At 34.4% G+C, this 18,482-nt stretch overlaps 1 protein-coding gene across 1 annotated transcript; it reads left to right on the top strand.

The window, feature by feature from the left end:
- Positions 1–261: 261 nt before the first annotated feature.
- Positions 262–17,747, top strand: LOC101890151 (uncharacterized). The gene is made up of 3 exons (XM_005184748.4): positions 262–879; positions 16,739–17,000; positions 17,057–17,747. Exons 1-3 carry the CDS (start codon positions 865–867, stop codon positions 17,506–17,508), a joined length of 729 nt encoding a protein of 242 aa, XP_005184805.2. The 5' UTR covers positions 262–864; the 3' UTR covers positions 17,509–17,747.
- Positions 17,748–18,482: the final 735 nt, after the last annotated feature.

Raw genomic sequence — 18,482 nt, 5'->3', positions numbered from 1 at the left:
TACTGACCTCTTATACTTTACTCGATCAGATTTTTCTTTAGTGTTCTGAAAATATTAATGCTTTCTCATTATAGGGGGTATACAATGATCGGATTGGCAGAACTTTACTTGGTTTTTGCTTATTTCCATTAGAGCGCAAAATTTTATGTGAACACTAAGCTAATCGAAATCATATTATGACGCTGCTCCATTTTGCTGCTGCAATGTTCTGTTAAAAGCCAAAAGTAATTGACGTTGCTGCATGGGTTGGACGACGCCATGTTACATGCCTGCACAAGGGTGGCATTAGATACCCGATTGTGTGGTCTAGCTTCAGCTGCTGCTGCGGCTGATGTTGGCAGCAGATTTTTCTGGTGGCAATGGTGATGGCGATGGTGGCGATATAAAAGCGTTCAACTCTTTGAGTTTCTTTTGAGTCCGTTGCTTTTCAGAGTCTTGTGCAAGTGCAAATTCTATTTCGATTTCTTGGTACGAAGGGAAATATTCCGAATTGTTTTTGTAGTGCACTTTAAATTTGTTGAATTCGCCACTGTGCTGTATATTCTTTGTTGTGCGTATTCGTATTGGACGTTCTTTCGCATTGTACGGTGTTTCAATTGTATTGACTGATGCCTAGATTGGTTTAGCAACGTCGGTCCATTACTAATATTAACCCGCCAAAAAGGCAATATCGTCAACATATCAGATTAGTACTTTTTGGATTTTTTTTTGACTTTTCTCAAAAGAAAACACCCACACGTGTCGCATATATTCTACTATCTATCGTGTGTCCGGTTAGAACGAAGGCCAAAGTAATAGACTGTTGCCAATACATACGTATTTTGGAATTTTGAGTACATTCCAGCGCTGCTGCAGTTAACAAAAATGTACAAAGTGGTGGTAAGCATTCGACTGGATACTGGTAGCGACGTGCATTCCTAATGAAGTGAATGGCTATTGCCAATGTGTTTAGAACTCTATAAGAAGTGTTGTTGTTATTTCCAAGAAATTCAAGCGTAGCCAACAGTACTGGCTGCACCAGTTTGTTTTGAAAGAAAGAACATTCTGGAGGCTAATGTAAAACGAATAACAAATATCAAAAAGGCGATTAAATCGCACAACAAAGAAAGAATAATTGCAACAATAACAATAAAACTAGTGTGAGTGAACAAAAGTGGACATTCCATTAACCATGATTTGAAAAGCGTTACCAGCTGTTCTAAAGTGTAAACAATTTTAGAATGGTGCTATTGTAGACACTGAAACTGAATGACATCACTGAACTGTTAAAAAAGTTTAAAATTGTAGAATATCCAATAGTGCACCCCAATGGATTTTCACACACACATATACAAGATTTAATTCAGAAACAATATTTTAAACAAACCTAAACATAAATTTAGCGTCATTCGGTCAACCAATTTTTTTTTCCACAAAGTAGTAAACTTTAATCACAGGAAACCAGTTGAAAATGTGGGTGAGGTTTACAGTTTATAGGAAATATGGTGATACTGGCAACTACCTATATAGAACAGCTTTTTGGACATCTATATACATATATAAAAGAAAGTTGTGTTAGTTACTACGCATATAACTCAAGAAATGTACATGTTTTATATTGCATGTTTTTTTCCATTTTGATTTACTATTTTCGAATATACATTTGTAGGGTTTTTTATGTTATGTTAATTACTACCCTTACAATTCAAGAACGCCTGGACCGATTTCAACAATTCATACAATTACCAAATGGTATGATGGCAAAAAATATGCTAATAAAAAAGGTCAGAATAGAAGCCTATTTCTTTTGGAGATGATCGCCAAATGTTTAGGGGTTGAAATGGACCAAATACTGTAAAAATTTCGGATTTTGCAGTAGCTATACAGGTCGCAATTATAGACCAATCGCATGTAGCTAGAGTTTAGGGCGGGGAAGAAGCCTACCAATTTGGGTGGCCATCGGATAATATTTAGCGGGTAAAATAGACCATGTATTTTGTATTGAAAAAATTCAACATTTTTCATTAAACCGTGAATTTTTTAAATCCCGGCGAAATCACAAAGTCATGACAAGGTTACTTCTGACCTTTACATTGATGTTAACATCCAACAAATCGGATATATAGCAAAATATGTGCGATATATATGTCTATCAAAGAAGATATGCTTGAAAGATCTCTTATATGTCGAGAACGGCTGAACTGATTTCGACAGTTCTCATTAATTCAGAATGGCCTCTTGGCAGGAAAGAAAAAACGTCTAAAAAAAATCGCATAAAAATATCTCTCTGAAGATGAAAATATTGGTTTTGTAACATTTTCTCATATTTTTTCAATTGTGTCATATTTTTGGCATATTTTCATTTTGAATTAAACATTTGGTAATATTTCTACAGCTAACAAAACTAAGTAGTTAGGATATCAGGATATCATATACAGATCGCATTTATTGCCCGATCCTTACGAAATTTTGCATGGGGATAAGATGAGGGTCAGAATAGATGCCTACTCTTTTTGGAGACGATCGCTATATATTTAGGGGTTGAAATGGACCAAAAAATTGCAAATTGTCAGCAGGTCGTAATTATCGCCCTATCCTCACGCACATTTGAATGGGGGTTACCGGACATTGCAAAAGCCAAGCAGTTTTGGATGGCCATCCAAAAATATTCAATGTGTAAAGGAGTTTGCCAACTTTTGTAGACTAAATACGAAAATGTCCATTCCAGCGACATCTACCAATAAATTGGAAATGAGCAAATTCGTTTAAGTTGCTATTATCCGAAAATTAGAGAACGAAACATGATGGTTTTCTTTTATTATTTGTCACAATATCTTGTGGTGTTCTGTCGAGTATCTCGCCTATATAAACTGTATGGTTTATTATAGTGTTGTAGGGTATTCAACGGTCGGCCCCGCTCGACTGTAGCCTTTGCTTACTTGTTTTTTAATATTTTTATTGTTTTGAATTCTGAATGAATAATAATAAAAATGAAATAAGTGCGCAATACGATGTTAAATGACGATATTTCATATCTAAAATTGGCATCAAACTTTCAACTATAGGAAATACATCGTGCTTCAGCTGGAAGATGCGAACACATTTTAACAAACAAAAACGTTATGGGGCTCACTTAGAAACGTGGACGTGCTTCTTTCATATTGGGTCTGTAATCAGTGAAATACCGAATATAAAAGGCACAAAATAATAGAGTGAATTGGACATTTAGTAAGAGAAGAAATTCTATCCTTTCAGAAATTCTTCCTAAACTTTCAAGATATCTTAAATCGCTTTTGCAGGTTATGGTATGGGTCATAACCCAGATAAGGGTACAATCCGATTTCAAGTATATTTTACATTTCAACCCTATTTGTTCATGCTAATTTCGGTAATTTGAGAAGATGGTTTGCAAAAAACATTTTTGGACACTTTTTTAAATTTTTTGGCAGAAAACCATTTTACAGATAATTGTCCACATAGGCACATATTTAAGTATAGTCCTCCTCATTAGTATACCCGAAAGCCAACTCTACCAACTAAGGTGTGGTCAGAAAAGAAATTTTTGTATTCTATTAAATTTGTAACCCCCAAGAGAATATTGGTTGGGAACGTAGATTTGGGATGTACGTCTATATGAAATAAAATACGAAGTGTCAGTCGGAAATTGTATCAGAAAAAGAAACTAATTACGAATATTAGAAGGTAGCAAGGGACCGAACATTTGTTTTATCTTCATTGAATTATACTATAATGAAGAATATGGACTTTATGGGGACTCCAACGAACAAATTAAATTACAAAAAACTTGATTTCATTCATACGGTAATGAGTGTTATTTATCTTTGACTATTCTGAAATCATTCTACCCCTAATTATGAGTTGGAAAAAACTAAATACCACTTATCATGTGATTCTAAACATTGGGAATACAAATTCCAAATTACAGCTAATTTGAGTGGAAAATGTCATTACAATACCAACAATGGAGCTGATTTTTCACATGGGCTGTTATAGATTTTTATACCCTACACCACATAGTGGTAAGGGTATTATGTCTTTGTGCATTTGTTTGTAACATGGAGAAGGAAACGAGATAGACCCATAGTTACTTTTGAGAACCTTCATAGAATCACTTTCTGAGTCGATTTATGCATGTCAGTCCGTCCGTCCGTCTGTCCATGTATTCTTGTGAACAAAATGCAGGTCGCATTTATTATCCGATTGAGATGAAATTTTCCAAACAATTTTTTTTGGCCCAAGGACGAACCCTATTGAAATTGGTGAGAATTGGATCAAATTTAGATATAGCTCCCATATATATCTTCATCCGATTTCGGGTTAAATGTGCACCAAATGTCCACTATCAGTCCAAATTACCTGAATTTTGGCACACCCAACCGAGTTCGGCCTAGAAGCAAGTATATCAAATTTGAAGAAAATCGGTTCAGATATAGCTATAGCTCCCATATATATATTTCATCCGATTTGATCTTTAAGTCCCTCACATTCCTACTATGCACTCCACAACCGTAATATTTGGTACCAGGTATTAGATGGAGCACAGAAATAGCTGTTTTAAATTTTATCGAAATCGGTTCAGATTTAGATATAGCTTTCATATATATCTTCATCCGATTTCGGGTTAATTGTGCACCAAATGGCCGATATAAGTCCAAATGGACTGAATTTTAGTACATCGGACCAAATTCAGCCTAGAAGCAAGTATATCAAATTTAGTGAAAATCGGTTCAGATATAGATATAGCAACCATATATATGTTTCATCCGATTTAGTGTTTTAGTCCCTTACATTCGTAATATTCACTCCACAACCGTGATATTTGGTACCAGGTATTAGATGGAGCACAGGAATAGCTGTTTTAAATTTTACCGAAATCGGTTCAGATTTGGATATAGCTCCCATATATATCTTCATCCGATTTTGGGTGATTGACCACCAAATGGCCGTAATAGCATCAATTTTGGCAAATCCGACCGAAACCAGCTTAGAAGCAAGTACACTAATTTTAGTAAAAATCGGTTCAGATATAGCTATAGCTCCCATATATATCTTCATCCGATTTCGTGTTAATTGGGCATCAAATGGCCAATATCAGCCCAAATGGCATGCATTTTCGTACATAAGACCGAATTCAGTCTAGAAGCTAATACGTCAAATTTGGAGAAACCCGGTTCAGAGATAGCTATAGTTCGTAAAATGCACGATAGAATTAGATAGATTTTGATTTTGTACCAAGTATCTCATAGAGCTCTGAAATTCCCTGTTTAAACCTTTTTACGAGAGCTCTACTAAATATGCATAGTGGTGTAGGGTATCATATAGTCGGCCCCGCCCGAGTTTTGAGCTTTCCTTACTGGTTTATATCATAAAGGTTTTTAATACTTAAATTAAAGCCTATGACTATAATTTTTGCCATTAATATTTATTTGAATTTAAAAATTGCTATGGAGTTATTACTTATAATAAAAATTGTGCCGTTTACATAAGTCGGATCTGTGATTTATTATGCTTTAATAAATATGCACTAAAGACTAAAAGTACGGGCCGGAAACGCGGACCGGGCCATCTAGTGTTATTATAAATACACGATATACCAAAATCATTCTGATGCAAAATGTGGCCAAGGCCGAGATGTATTATTTTACGAAGGAAATGTTCTTGTTAAAGGTAGTGAACCAATATACACGATATTTTGACACCGGTTGTTGAACCCATTGTGAACTACAAATACCAAATTTTACAAAAATCCGTTAGAAAATGTTACTTATATGTCAAAATACCAAATAACCCAAGGTACTATTATATTGGAACTATATGCAAATGTGGACCTATTTATACAATGTTCTGCTACCGGAACTATACCCCATTACTAACTACAGATACCAATTTTTAGATAAATCCGTTTAAAAACGTGGCTAAACCCAACAAAATACCGAAAATATGGAGGTACAGTTATATGAAGGCTTTAGGAAAAGTGGACCCATGCAGCTAATGCTGTGTCACCAGAGATAGAATTCGTTAAAAATTCCTAATAACATCTTTGGACAATTGCGTTGGAAATGTGGTTAAAATCATCAAAATAACGAATATAGATACAATATATACTATTGTGCCAAATTTCAAAGCTCTACGTCTAAAAGTGTGGACCGTAACGGTATTTCAACCAACAGAAGAACATCGTTTAGTCGACTTAAAATTTTATGCTGATCATGAATATATACACTTTATGGGGTCTACGACGAGTATTTAGAAGTGTTACAAACCCCCTCAATAATACAGTAGAGGGTATAGTAGATACAACTTGATTTTAAAAAAGTTCAAAAAGTCGGCCAAGCCGAACTTTGAATTCCACTCCATTCCATTTGGAACTAATTTGGAATATTTCCAAAAATAAACAATAAAAAAATCCGTTACAAATTCTGTTAAAATGTTAAAAATAACAAATATATGGGGTTACCGTTATTTTGGGGTCCATACGAAGACAATTTTTTGTCATAGGACGTAGTACTCATTAGGAACTTCAAATACGAAATTTGAAGTCATTTCGGTGAATAATGTATCTAAAATCATCAAAATACCGAATATAAGGAGGTACCGTTATATGGGGGCTATACGAAGGACTGGACCTGTATAGAAAATTTCTGTCATAAACTGAAGTACCCATTAGGAACTTCAAATCAAATTAAAAACAATACCGGTGAACAATGTCATATAAATACCGCTTATATAGAGGTACAGTTATATGGGCGCTATACCTAAACGTTTGTCAATATATACCAAACACACATTTGATTAAAATTTTATCAACCTACTTGAATTCGTTCGGAAGCTAGGCTGATTTCCACATACTCACAGTCATCGTTAAATCTACATTGAATTTTATATTGATCAAGAATATATATATATATATTTTGTGGGGTCTAAAATATATATTTCGAGATGTTATAAACGGAAAGACAAACTTAATATACCCTCCATATTATGGTGGATGCTATACAAACCATTAACTGAGCGAACTTAGATACGGGTAAGGAAAACATATATATTTTTCTATATTGCAATAATTTTGAAGTTTTGTTGCCTTTTGAAATCTTGGAAGATTGATTTACAGTCAACCCAAACCAAATTGTGGAATATGTCGAATGTTGCAATATGTCCCAATGTGCCTCCATATTGAAAATTTTGAAAATGTTGAAAATGACCTGCCCATTGAAGGCGTTCAATGACAAGTTAAAACCCATAATAAAAATTTGGAATTCTTTACTTCTGTTTTGTTCTCACAATTAAATTCTGTATATAAGCTACAAATATTTAGTAACATCTAAAAATAGTCTACAAAAGCAGTTTCCATAAAATTTTCCGCTCATCAAAAGAACGAATAGAGTGAAAACCTCTATAGTTTGAGTGTTATTTGTATTTTCATTTTTTTTATTATTTCTAAGCTCTCTTGTCTGAGTTCATTGAACCTTTTGGAATAATAATAATAAGTAGCATTCGTTGACATAAAACGTACAATTGTTGGCACATTTGTTTTCTTAAGAAGTTGACAGTAATATGTAGGTTCTAAAAGCAATTATATTTTCTTCCATAAAAAAGCAATTTTCTTGTTATTCCATTAAATTGGATATGGAGGAATTGTATTGCAGTCAGATACCAAGTGATATCTATCGTAATTATACGTATATATAAGGATTTATTTTCCGTCATGTAAGCTTGAAGCTATCACAGATAAATTGTTTGGGAATACTGATTAATGTAAGACCACGATTTGGCGTAGCACCCATATAACCGCACCACCCAATATTTAAATAATTTAGACATGGTTTCCAACGCAAATGAATAAGATTTTGAATTTTAAGTTTATAATAGGTATCTAATCTAGGTCCACATGTGTGAATTCAAATCACCAACGATAGGACCCGACGCCATGATCATACAATGCTGCGTAACAATCTTGAGGCTGTCTGGAGGGCGCGCAGTTTCGAAATGGGAACTCAAAGTTTCATTTTACGGGGTTTGGACTTTGGTTGCGGGATTCTTCGTGCGACTGGCATCCATACATATAATTGATTACCCAATGTTACAAACTGGTCCAACTGGGTCAGAGTGGAAAACGCTTTCATATGTCAACGCCTACCGACACTATTCCATGACATCAGCCTGTACTACTCGTCTTTGCTGCCATCCTTATATGTTTTCACTTTGCGGGAACACCCGATGTGAATGTTAAGCGACAGGTTGAGGACTTTTGTTAGGTACTCAACTTCCTGCTGGAATATATAAAAAAGACGTGCAACTCTGCGCTTCGTCTCCACACTCTCTTTGCTCGACAACTATCGGTTAAAGTAACAAGCGAACCTCTTCCGAACAGTGCCCTTTATGTTGTTAAACGTGACTGGAGTCCTTTAATCTTTTTGCTCAGGGTTCAGGAGATATTTAGCCGTTACCTATTTCGATTTGTTAGCCTATGTTTAACATAAATATAACAATGTAGATATAGCTCCAATATATATCTTCGTCCGATTTGCCTTTTATTGTGAACCAAACGTGTAATATCAGCCCGAATAGTATGGAATTTTGCACATACAACCAAATTATGCCTGCAAATAATTATGCCAAATTTGATCGAAATTGGTTCACATTTGGATACAGCTCCCATATATATTGTTCATCCGATTTGTAATTTTTGTCCTCCGCAGCCGTAATATGCAGTCTGTAATAACAATATTTGGGGAAATATATGAAATTCAGCCCAGAAATACCTTTGCTAAATTTTATCGAGATCGGTTCAGATTTGGATATAGCTCCATATATATCTTCATCGAATTTCAAACTAATGGTGTACCAAATGGGCAATACAAATCCCAATTTAAAACATACAAATGCTTCTGCATATTTAGTCCTTTGAACTTTAAATTATAATTATAATCATAACGTGTATTATTGAATTCTCCCATAAAAACTTTTAATAAATTTGCTACTAAATTAGCAAAGTGGTGTAGGGCATCATAAAGTCTGGCCCGCCCCACTTTAAGACTTTATTTACTGGTTTAAAGTATGAAATGAGATATAAAAACTTTGTGTGGAACTTAATTGTTCAATCGGCATAAAACTTATATATGTGTAGCCTTCAAAAGTCATATGTTTGATGTTCAAGATGAGACATAAAAGCAGCTTGTCAAATATCGCTCTAGACCATGGTACCGCTTCTAATAAAAACGTAATCCATTTTTTTTACAGCCAAAATTTAGCCTTAGATTAAAAAAAAATATCACAAAATCAATGAAAGTTAAGTAGTACGTATCTTTACGTTAAAAATCAGTATAATAAATATTACTTAATTATAGCAGTTGAGGTGGTATAGGTAGAAAATAATTACATTGTCGACATGGCAAAAGTTCGATAGAACCAACTGCCCATTCTACACTAAACAGGTTTTCTACATGTCATTAATATATGAATAAACTTTTCGTCATAAATAAATCCCCAGCCGAAAAGTAAATAAAGCAGTTGTTCAAATCGTTGTCAATGGTTGAGTAGATGTTGTCAAAAGACAAGATACATTTCTTATTTCTTTTCTGGCAAACGTTCATTCAATAAAAATGTTATGTTAGTCTCACCTGGGACGAGGTATTATTAATAATTGTCGATGTTATTACATTCAAGACACAAACGCATACATATTGTGCCAGTAAATTATTAAGCATTTATGTTATATTTTCGGCTTTAAAACAATGTAGTACAAATCTTCCACATACAAACCTGCAACAATATGTGTTTGATTGGGCCAAATAGTTTATATTATCTGGAAATATTGGATCCATGATGCTATTTAGGATCTTTCGATCTCGCCGAGCTGATTCGATCTAGCTATGTTTGTCCGTCTTATGTTATTATGTAATAACTCAAATAACTCAAGAACGTCTGGACTGATTTTGACAATTCAAAATGGCCTTAGGCTGAAAGAATAAAATCTAAAATAATTGCATAACAAGCAAAAAGTATCAGTTGGTTTTGTCGACAGATATTTAACCTCAGCTTATGTTCATTTGTTTGAATATATGTTGACTACTAATATCATTATTCAAATTGGTGTAGGTTCTGAAGGATTGGGACAATGCAGTTCATTTCGTATCGGACCCAAATAAATATTGCTAAGTGCCAGGTTTGGGCTATATCGACTAATTCCTTCACTTAATATGAGACTAGCTAATGCGTATTTTTAAAGCATAATAAATCACAGATCTGACTATAGGTCACAATTATTACAACAAGTAATGACTTCATAGTAGATTTTAAACAGAAATAAATATTCATGGCAAAAATTATAATAGATGTTCACCTACCTTATTTTACTATAGGAAAGGAGAGTATATTAACTATGCCATTTCGTTTGTAACATTCGTAAATATTCATCGTTGACCCAATAAAGTATATATACTCATAATCAGTATAAAATTCCAAGTCGATTTAACGATGTCCGTTTATCTGTCTGTTGAAAATTGAAAAATATATTTATATTGGTATTGAAAATGAGATATATCGGCGTATATATCCACCTTTTGGTATAGCTGCCATATAACGGTACCTTCCGATATTCGGCGTTTTGATGATTTTCGCCATATTTTTTCCACGAATTTATCTAAAAACTGGTATATGTAGGTCATAATGGGTTCGGAACATTTCATGTATAGGTTCACGTTTTCGTATATCCCAAATATAACGGTACCTTCCGATATTTGGTATTTTGATGATTTTTGCCACTTTTTCCACGGATTTGTCTAAAAATTGGTCATGATGGGTTCTTGCTTCGGTGGCGAAACATTGTATGTATAGTTCCGCGTTGTTGTATAGCCCATATAACGGTACCTCTCGATATTCGGTATTTTGATGAAGTTTGTCACATTTTCCCACGAATTTTTCTAGAAATTGGTATTTGTTGGTCAAAATGTGTTCTAGTTCGTATGACGAAACATTGTATATACATGTCCACGTTTTGGTATAGCCCTTTCATAACGGTGCCTACCGATATTCGATATTTTGATAAAAATTGGTATTTGCAGTTCATAATGTGTTCTAGCATGGTGTCACAACATTGAATATTTAGTTCCACGTTTTCCTAAAGCGCACATATAACTATACACGCCCATATTCGGTATTTTGATAATTCTAGTCACATTTACCCACATAATTGTTTTAAGTTTGGTATTTTAGAAGATTTGATAAAAACCTTGAAGTGCAAAATTGCCTATAGATCTTCCCGTTATTGTATGGCCCCATATAACGGCCTCATTCACTTTATGGTTTTTTGATAATTTTAACTGCATTATACAAAAGGTGTCAGTGGTATATGAAGTTTAAAGTGAAACACGAAAAAGTTTAGATTTGTCCGAATGGTCATCTTTATCATGAATTATGGCCTTCAAACGGTCAATGAACGAACGCTGCCCGAATGTTGCTCTGCGGTATTTTGGCCCATTCCGGGCGAAGCGCTTGCTTGAGGTGATCGACACTTTGGTATTTTTTAGTGCCAACTTTGCTTTCCAAAATACTCCAAACACAATAGTCCAACGGATTGGTATGCGGAGATTTTGGTGGCCATTGTGCGGTGGAAATGGGCGGAGGAACCTCATTTTGTAACCATTCTTGGGTGACGCGTACTGAGTCCTGTTGAAATGTCCAAGGTCTGCGGCCAAAATCTTTGCGTACCCATGACTTTAATACACCCTTCAGAAAACTTTCGCGATAATATTCGGCATTTATTCTGATGCCACGGTCGATTAATACGAGAGGAGAGCGACCATCGGCTGCTATGGCTGCCCACACCATGGCCGGCGCTTGAGTTCTGGTGGCCAACAGAAGGTACACATTTTCAGCTTACCTCTTTGGTAAGTAAACTCGATCAGTTTGTTTGTTTACAAACTGCTGGACAACGAATGCTTTCCCATCGGTGAAAACCAAATTCGGCAGTTCACTTCTTTCGGCCAAGCGAAGCAGCTATTTATCTCGTTGGAGTCTACTTTTTCTGTTGCGGTGTAAGTTATTGCACTTTTTGGAATTCCAATGGCTTTGCCCCGAGCTCATTTTTCAATATTTGCCGAATGGAATATTGCGATATGTTCAGCTCACGAACCATTTTTCGGCCACTGCGACGCAGGTTTCGATCAAGTCGCTTCTTTACTTTTCGAACCATTTCTGCTGATGTTGGTGTTTTCTTCCCTGTACTTAGCCAGATCGACTCGGCGAGATAGGAAGATCCATATATACATTCCTATGTGCAGGACCAATATTTCGAGGTGTTACACAATCTTTGGCCAATTCTAACTAATAATACCCCTAACAACTAGTGTTGTGAGCTATTAATATATATTATCGATAATTGTAGTTATTTCTTCGCCAACTAGTTACAGAATCACATTATTGATCAATTATTCGAATAGGAAGGTAAATATATAAAATATACAATTTTTTAAGTTCAAAAATTGCTTACAAATCGTTCTATTTGAAAATTAGAGAACGAACTTTCGAACAATTTTTTAGTTAAATTATATATGATAATGTCTGAGGGAATTATTCATTCCCTCCAAAGGGTATCACATCTACAGAAAATTTACAGTAAGTTATATTGTTGTAGGGTATCACAAAGTCGGCCCGCCCGATTATAGCCTTACTTACATGTCCTTTCCAGTATTTGCTTTATTAAACCCAATATTAACAAGTAAAAAAGCTGTATGTACGTCCAGGCCGAACATTGAATACCCTTCACCATTTGGAATGAATTTAACAATTTTCAAAAAAAAAAAAAAATAAATAAATAAATAAATAAAATAAAATCCGTTAACAATTCTCTAAAAATCTTAAATATACCGAATGTAGTTGTCTATACTACTACGTGGACCTGAAAGGAAACTTTTGTCATAAGCCATTAGAATATTCAAATGCAAACTTAAAAAAATCGGTAAATAATGTAGCTAAAATCATCAAAATGCCGAATATCGGGTGGTACCGTTATATGGGGGCTATACTAAAACGTGGACCTACATGGCCCATTTTCAATGCAAAGTCCTGTATACAAAATATACATTTGAGTAAAATTTTAGAAACCTACTTCATTTCGTTCGAAAGCTAGAGTGATTTCCACACACAGACGGACATCGACAAATCGACATAGAATTTTATGTGGGGTCTCAAATGTATATTTCAAGGTGTTACAAACGGAATGACAAACTTAATATACCCTCCATACTATTGTGGAGGGTATAAAAATGTCAACAGTTCTATGGGAAGGTAGCTTAAACCAGTAATGAAAGGACAAACGTCGGACGTGCCGACTATATGACATCTTAAGTCAGTATGCGTGTAAATATACTCTTATTTACATAAAATAAATTTTAAACCGTATTACGGCTTTGGAGCGTTTACAGTTTTTGATTAAGGTATAGCTGCATGTATGATCCACCTTATTTCAAATTCAAGCCACACTAAAGACTTTATCATGGTAGAATTAAGAAGGTAAAGTCATGCAATCATAAGATCACAATTTTTTTTTTCAAAATTATTCATTTGACAACATCTCATTGTCAAAATGTTTATTTATTAATCCATTGTACAAATCTGAGATGGAAACCTGTTTTCTATGCAGTGAAATTTGACAAGGTAAATTACAAAAAATGCAAAGATGGGAATGCTTATTTGAAATGACTTTACCTTCTTAATTTTAACATGGCCTTTATACTCATTAAGTAAGGATCCTGGTAGGTGTAATGTTCTTCTACTCATTTTAAAGGCTTTCAATATATTTTATTATCTGTAAAAACTATCTGAATTTACCCATATTATTTAAAGGTGTGTCTTATCGAACATCTATAACATCAACACCAAAATAATAAATATGGCCAGTCAAGAGCATTCTCGCCAAACTAGTGGTACAACTTGTCGGTCTTACATCATTGAAATTTTTTTTGTTTCTATTCTAAAATTTATTAATAAATTGTAAATAAGTAAGATTCTTATAAAAGTGAATAAGTGCTTTTGTCTTTTAGTGTATTGCTTGATTGAGATAACGGAAATATTTGTAATCTACAATTATTTCCATTTTTGCATCCAATCTAATGTTATTATTGCTTTTTGTTATGTTGTTTGTCGTTTTGTGGTAATACCACATATTACCTTGATCTCGTTTTCGAAAAAGTTAGGTGATTTATGTAGGTTGCCTTTTTGAGGCGGATTTCTTCATCTATCTTGGGGTTACGTAATTGGTTGACTGAATTAGTTATTCAGCAGCGCCCAAAAGCCCATATGAAACTTATTCTTGGTATATTTAAATCTGTCTTTAACACATTACAGTTTCATAGCTGTGCAATGAATTCCAATAACCACACTAATATTTTCAGCTCAATTATATAATAACAAAAAAACTGTACGAAATTCTATTTGTCGACATTACTTAATCGTGGAATCTGGTTCATTCTATATTTTAATTGTTACTTCAGACGCAAGGGTGAGAGTCTGGTAAGAAAACACAAAAAAAAACATGTTAATATGAACGTAATTATCAGATATAGACAGGTTTGCATGTTCATACAAAAACAAACCCAACAAGTAAATAAACACATGTATCTAATAAACATATACATTTTATAGCCTGCATTATCGAACATTGTTCTTGTACAGAGAGCAAACAATAATTGTCAAACTGGCAATGAAGGACGGTTGGGTGGTGTTTTCTGGTTTTGTTAGAATACTCTTACAACCACCACCCGAGTGTCAATCACCAAACCATATGAGACCAGTTGTTGTTGGTTATTGGCCCATTCGAATATGGAAAATTAATTAAGAATACTACAATTAATAGAACCACGACCGCATTAACCATTCCAATTTAAAGTGAATGGCTTGTTGTCGATGGTCTTTGTTATTAAGACATATTTATTTAGGTTATAAGAACACATACCGATATGGAAGCAATTAGTAAAATAACGTACGGAAACTTGGAGTCTCTGGGGTGTCATTCTTACAAAAATAATGTAGGTTTTCTTTAGGCCAATGGCCGTTTTACAAAGGCATTAATTATTAAATTTCCCAATATGAGATAATTGTATCATTACATCACAAAAAAGGCAAAACGCATTTTAAAAAGTGTCTCTTAGCGATCGATTTTAAATATTTTGTTGTGTCCGTTTGTCTTTCTAATATATGTTAATCCTTCTAATATATATACACAAATTAAATAGCCTCTAAGAATTTTGTTGAAATTATCTAGTCGGTCAGTTGAAGAAGTTAAATTATGTTATTGCTATGTTTAGTAGTTTCTACCTCATAAATTTACCATGCAGATGTTTTGGCTGCTGAAACGCAATAAATTAATAAATTTAATAAATTTCTGAAGAGACTTCAGTGCAAAATTGAAGTGAAAGTAAACTTTTATTTGGTCCTCATACACGGGGTGTTTGTCTTGCAATTAACTAATAGTCACAGCAAATGCTAAGCGTACAGGAAACGGAATTCTGTTAAAGTTGAACGGCCGTTCCGTTGCTATTAGAGGGCTAACAATACAACTGAACCTACATACTTCACCGCTTTTTTATACCCCCCACCATACATAGTATGGAGGGTATATTAAATTCGTCATCCCGTTAGTAACTCATCGAAATAATCATTTTACACCCAACAAAGTATATATATTCTTGATCAGCTGTTGTAATCACGCTATAGTTAAAACGAATTAAGATAGGAAGCTAAAATGTTGCACAGATCTCTCTTTTGTCTGCAGGCAGGTCAAGTTCGAAGATGGGCTATATTGCTCCACGATAACGTATAGCACCCATATAACGGTACCTCCCGATATTCGGTATTTTGATGATTTTAGCCACGTTTTCCAATGGTATTGTCTGAAAATCTACACAGAGTTCCTTGTGAGTACTTTAATCCATTAAAAGATAATTATTTATATAGGTTCACGATATCATATAGCTCCCATATAACGGTACCCCCCATTATTCAGTATTTTGATGATTTTAGTCACATATTTCAACGGAAATCTACACAAGGAGTTCTTTGTGAGTACTTTACCTCTGAAAGAGAATTGTGTATATCCAAATCCACAATATTTAGCCACATTTTCCAATGGTATTGTCTGAAAATCCACACAAGGAGTTCCTTGTGAGTACTTTATCACCTGGTTTTTATTTTGATTAATTTAGCAACATTTTTCAACGGAATTGTTTGAAATTCTACACAAGGAGTTCTTTGTAAGCACTTTACATAACTTCTTCTATATTGGTCGACAATATCGTATATCCCCCCCATGTATCGGCGCCTTCTGATATTAGGTATTTTAACAAAAAAAATTTTTTTTGAAAATTTTCTAATTCGTTACAAATGGTGGAGGGTATTCAAGATTCGGCCCGGCCGAACTTACTGCTTTTTTACTTGTTCTATTTGCTATTTGTTTCCTAATAATGTAATATTCAAATCTGAACCGGTTTCAATATAATTTGCCAAAAAATATTTTTAGACCACATTTCATACACTATTGACATTTTACATACATAGCGTGTTTGGTGTATCAAATACGTGATAGGAGCTATATCCAAATCTGAAACGAATATATATACATTAAGGACCCCCATTTTAAGTCCACAAAACTATGGAATGTATGTTAAATTTTTGAAACTGAAGGAAAACAGCTTTTGAAACTTAAAACAAGTGATAACATTTTATCAATTTTTCTTTACAGTTTATTGCATCCTGTTTGGCTTTTGTATTTCGTGGCGCTTTTGGCCAGCAATACACAACACCTGTGCCAATTTTGAAACAAATCAACAAACACAACTCGGATGGTTCATACACCTATGGCTATGAAGCAGCTGATAAAAGTTTTAAAATCGAAACGAAATATCCGACCGGAGAGGTTTACGGAAAATATGGATACATAGACGACCAGGGGCAACTGAGGGAAATTGAATATGGAGCAAGTAAACGTGGATTTGAACCGGCTGGTAAGTACACAAATCTCTCTTATACAAGTTCCTAATGTCCACAAATAATCTTTCAGGCAGTGACATAAATGTACCGCCACCAACACTCACAGCCAGTAAATCAACACCCTTGGGTCCCAATGAGATCGATGATGGCCAATATCGTGAAGATCCTGCCGAATATTACAAGGGACAGAATTTCAATCGCCCAGTAGCTGCTAGTAAATTTATTCTGAACAATTTCCAACAACAAAGACCCCAGCCAGCTTATAATCCAGCTCCAGCTCCATACAATCCACCTGCACCTGCTCCATATAACCATCCAACTCCAGCGCCATACAGACCACCAACTCCACAATACTATAATCCTCCCCCACAACCTCAACCTACATATTATCGGCCACAGCCACCACAGCCCCAATATAATCCCTACAATCCAAACAGCCAACCCAGTCATTTTCACCCTGCAGTAAAAAGTCTAGACATTTGGAGTGGCTCATATAGTTTGGATTATACGGGACGAAAGTAGACTACAACAACGTTTGAGTTTATGGTTATAGATGCGAGTGTGTATATGAACGAGAGTGTTTGCGAGAAGTAAAGGTGATGATCGTGTTTGAGTTGCAGCTGCGCGAAAATCTCCGAAAATGTGCTATCTAAGACTAACGAACGTTTTTTTTTTGTAATTTTTTGTTTATAAATTTTATTTTAATTAATATTTAAGTAATAAAGTATGGAAACAAGTGCAAGATGTCGATGTGGAATAAATGTAGAATGTTTTTATCACTTAGAAAACCTATAAATAAAAGTCAAAATTTTCAAGACGATTTAATTTAGTCAGGGATCAAGAGATAACATTTTTAGTGTGGTATGATTTTTGGTAAGAACAGAATGTCCGTTCCAAGGCAAAGTGTATTCTTAATTCTAATGCAATGGTATTCGTGTATTTTTTTAGAATGCTGTAACGTACAAACTCTAATTTGTAGATCTATATATAAAAGAAAGTTATGTTAGTTATTACTCTTCTGTCGCAATGATTTGGACAATCCACACCATTTTAAAATATTCTCTTGACAGAATAGAATAAAATCGATTAAAAATACGCAAATAAAAATTTAAATAATTTTGTTATATTTTGCCATCTCTTTTTTATTTTTTGTCAAATTTTTATACCGCATGAGTTTGTTTTAAAATTTGCTTTTAATTTTTAATTGCACATTTTTAATATTTTTTTGTTTTAGAATACATGTTAAACAAGTAAGCAAAGGCTATAACCGCACGGGGCCAACCGTGTGATACCCTACAACACTACAATATGTTAGAAGCCCCCTTATGTCCAACTCCATTTTGGAAGAGTTCGCTTTTGAAATTATGTCACGGAGCACTGCCCAGATATTAATCTTAGCATTTTGATAAGTGACATTTGCCTAATATTTACGCACTCCGTCGTGCTCTCTCCACCGGCGTATTGATTGGCTTCAATTATGTGATCAGGATTTTTTT

The sequence above is a fragment of the Musca domestica genome, unplaced genomic scaffold (assembly GCF_030504385.1).
Source record: "Musca domestica strain aabys unplaced genomic scaffold, Musca_domestica.polishedcontigs.V.1.1 4, whole genome shotgun sequence".
Taxonomy (NCBI): domain Eukaryota; kingdom Metazoa; phylum Arthropoda; class Insecta; order Diptera; family Muscidae; genus Musca; species Musca domestica.
The sequence above is the reverse complement of the archived record's forward strand: the minus strand, read 5'-3'. Positions and strand labels throughout refer to the sequence as shown.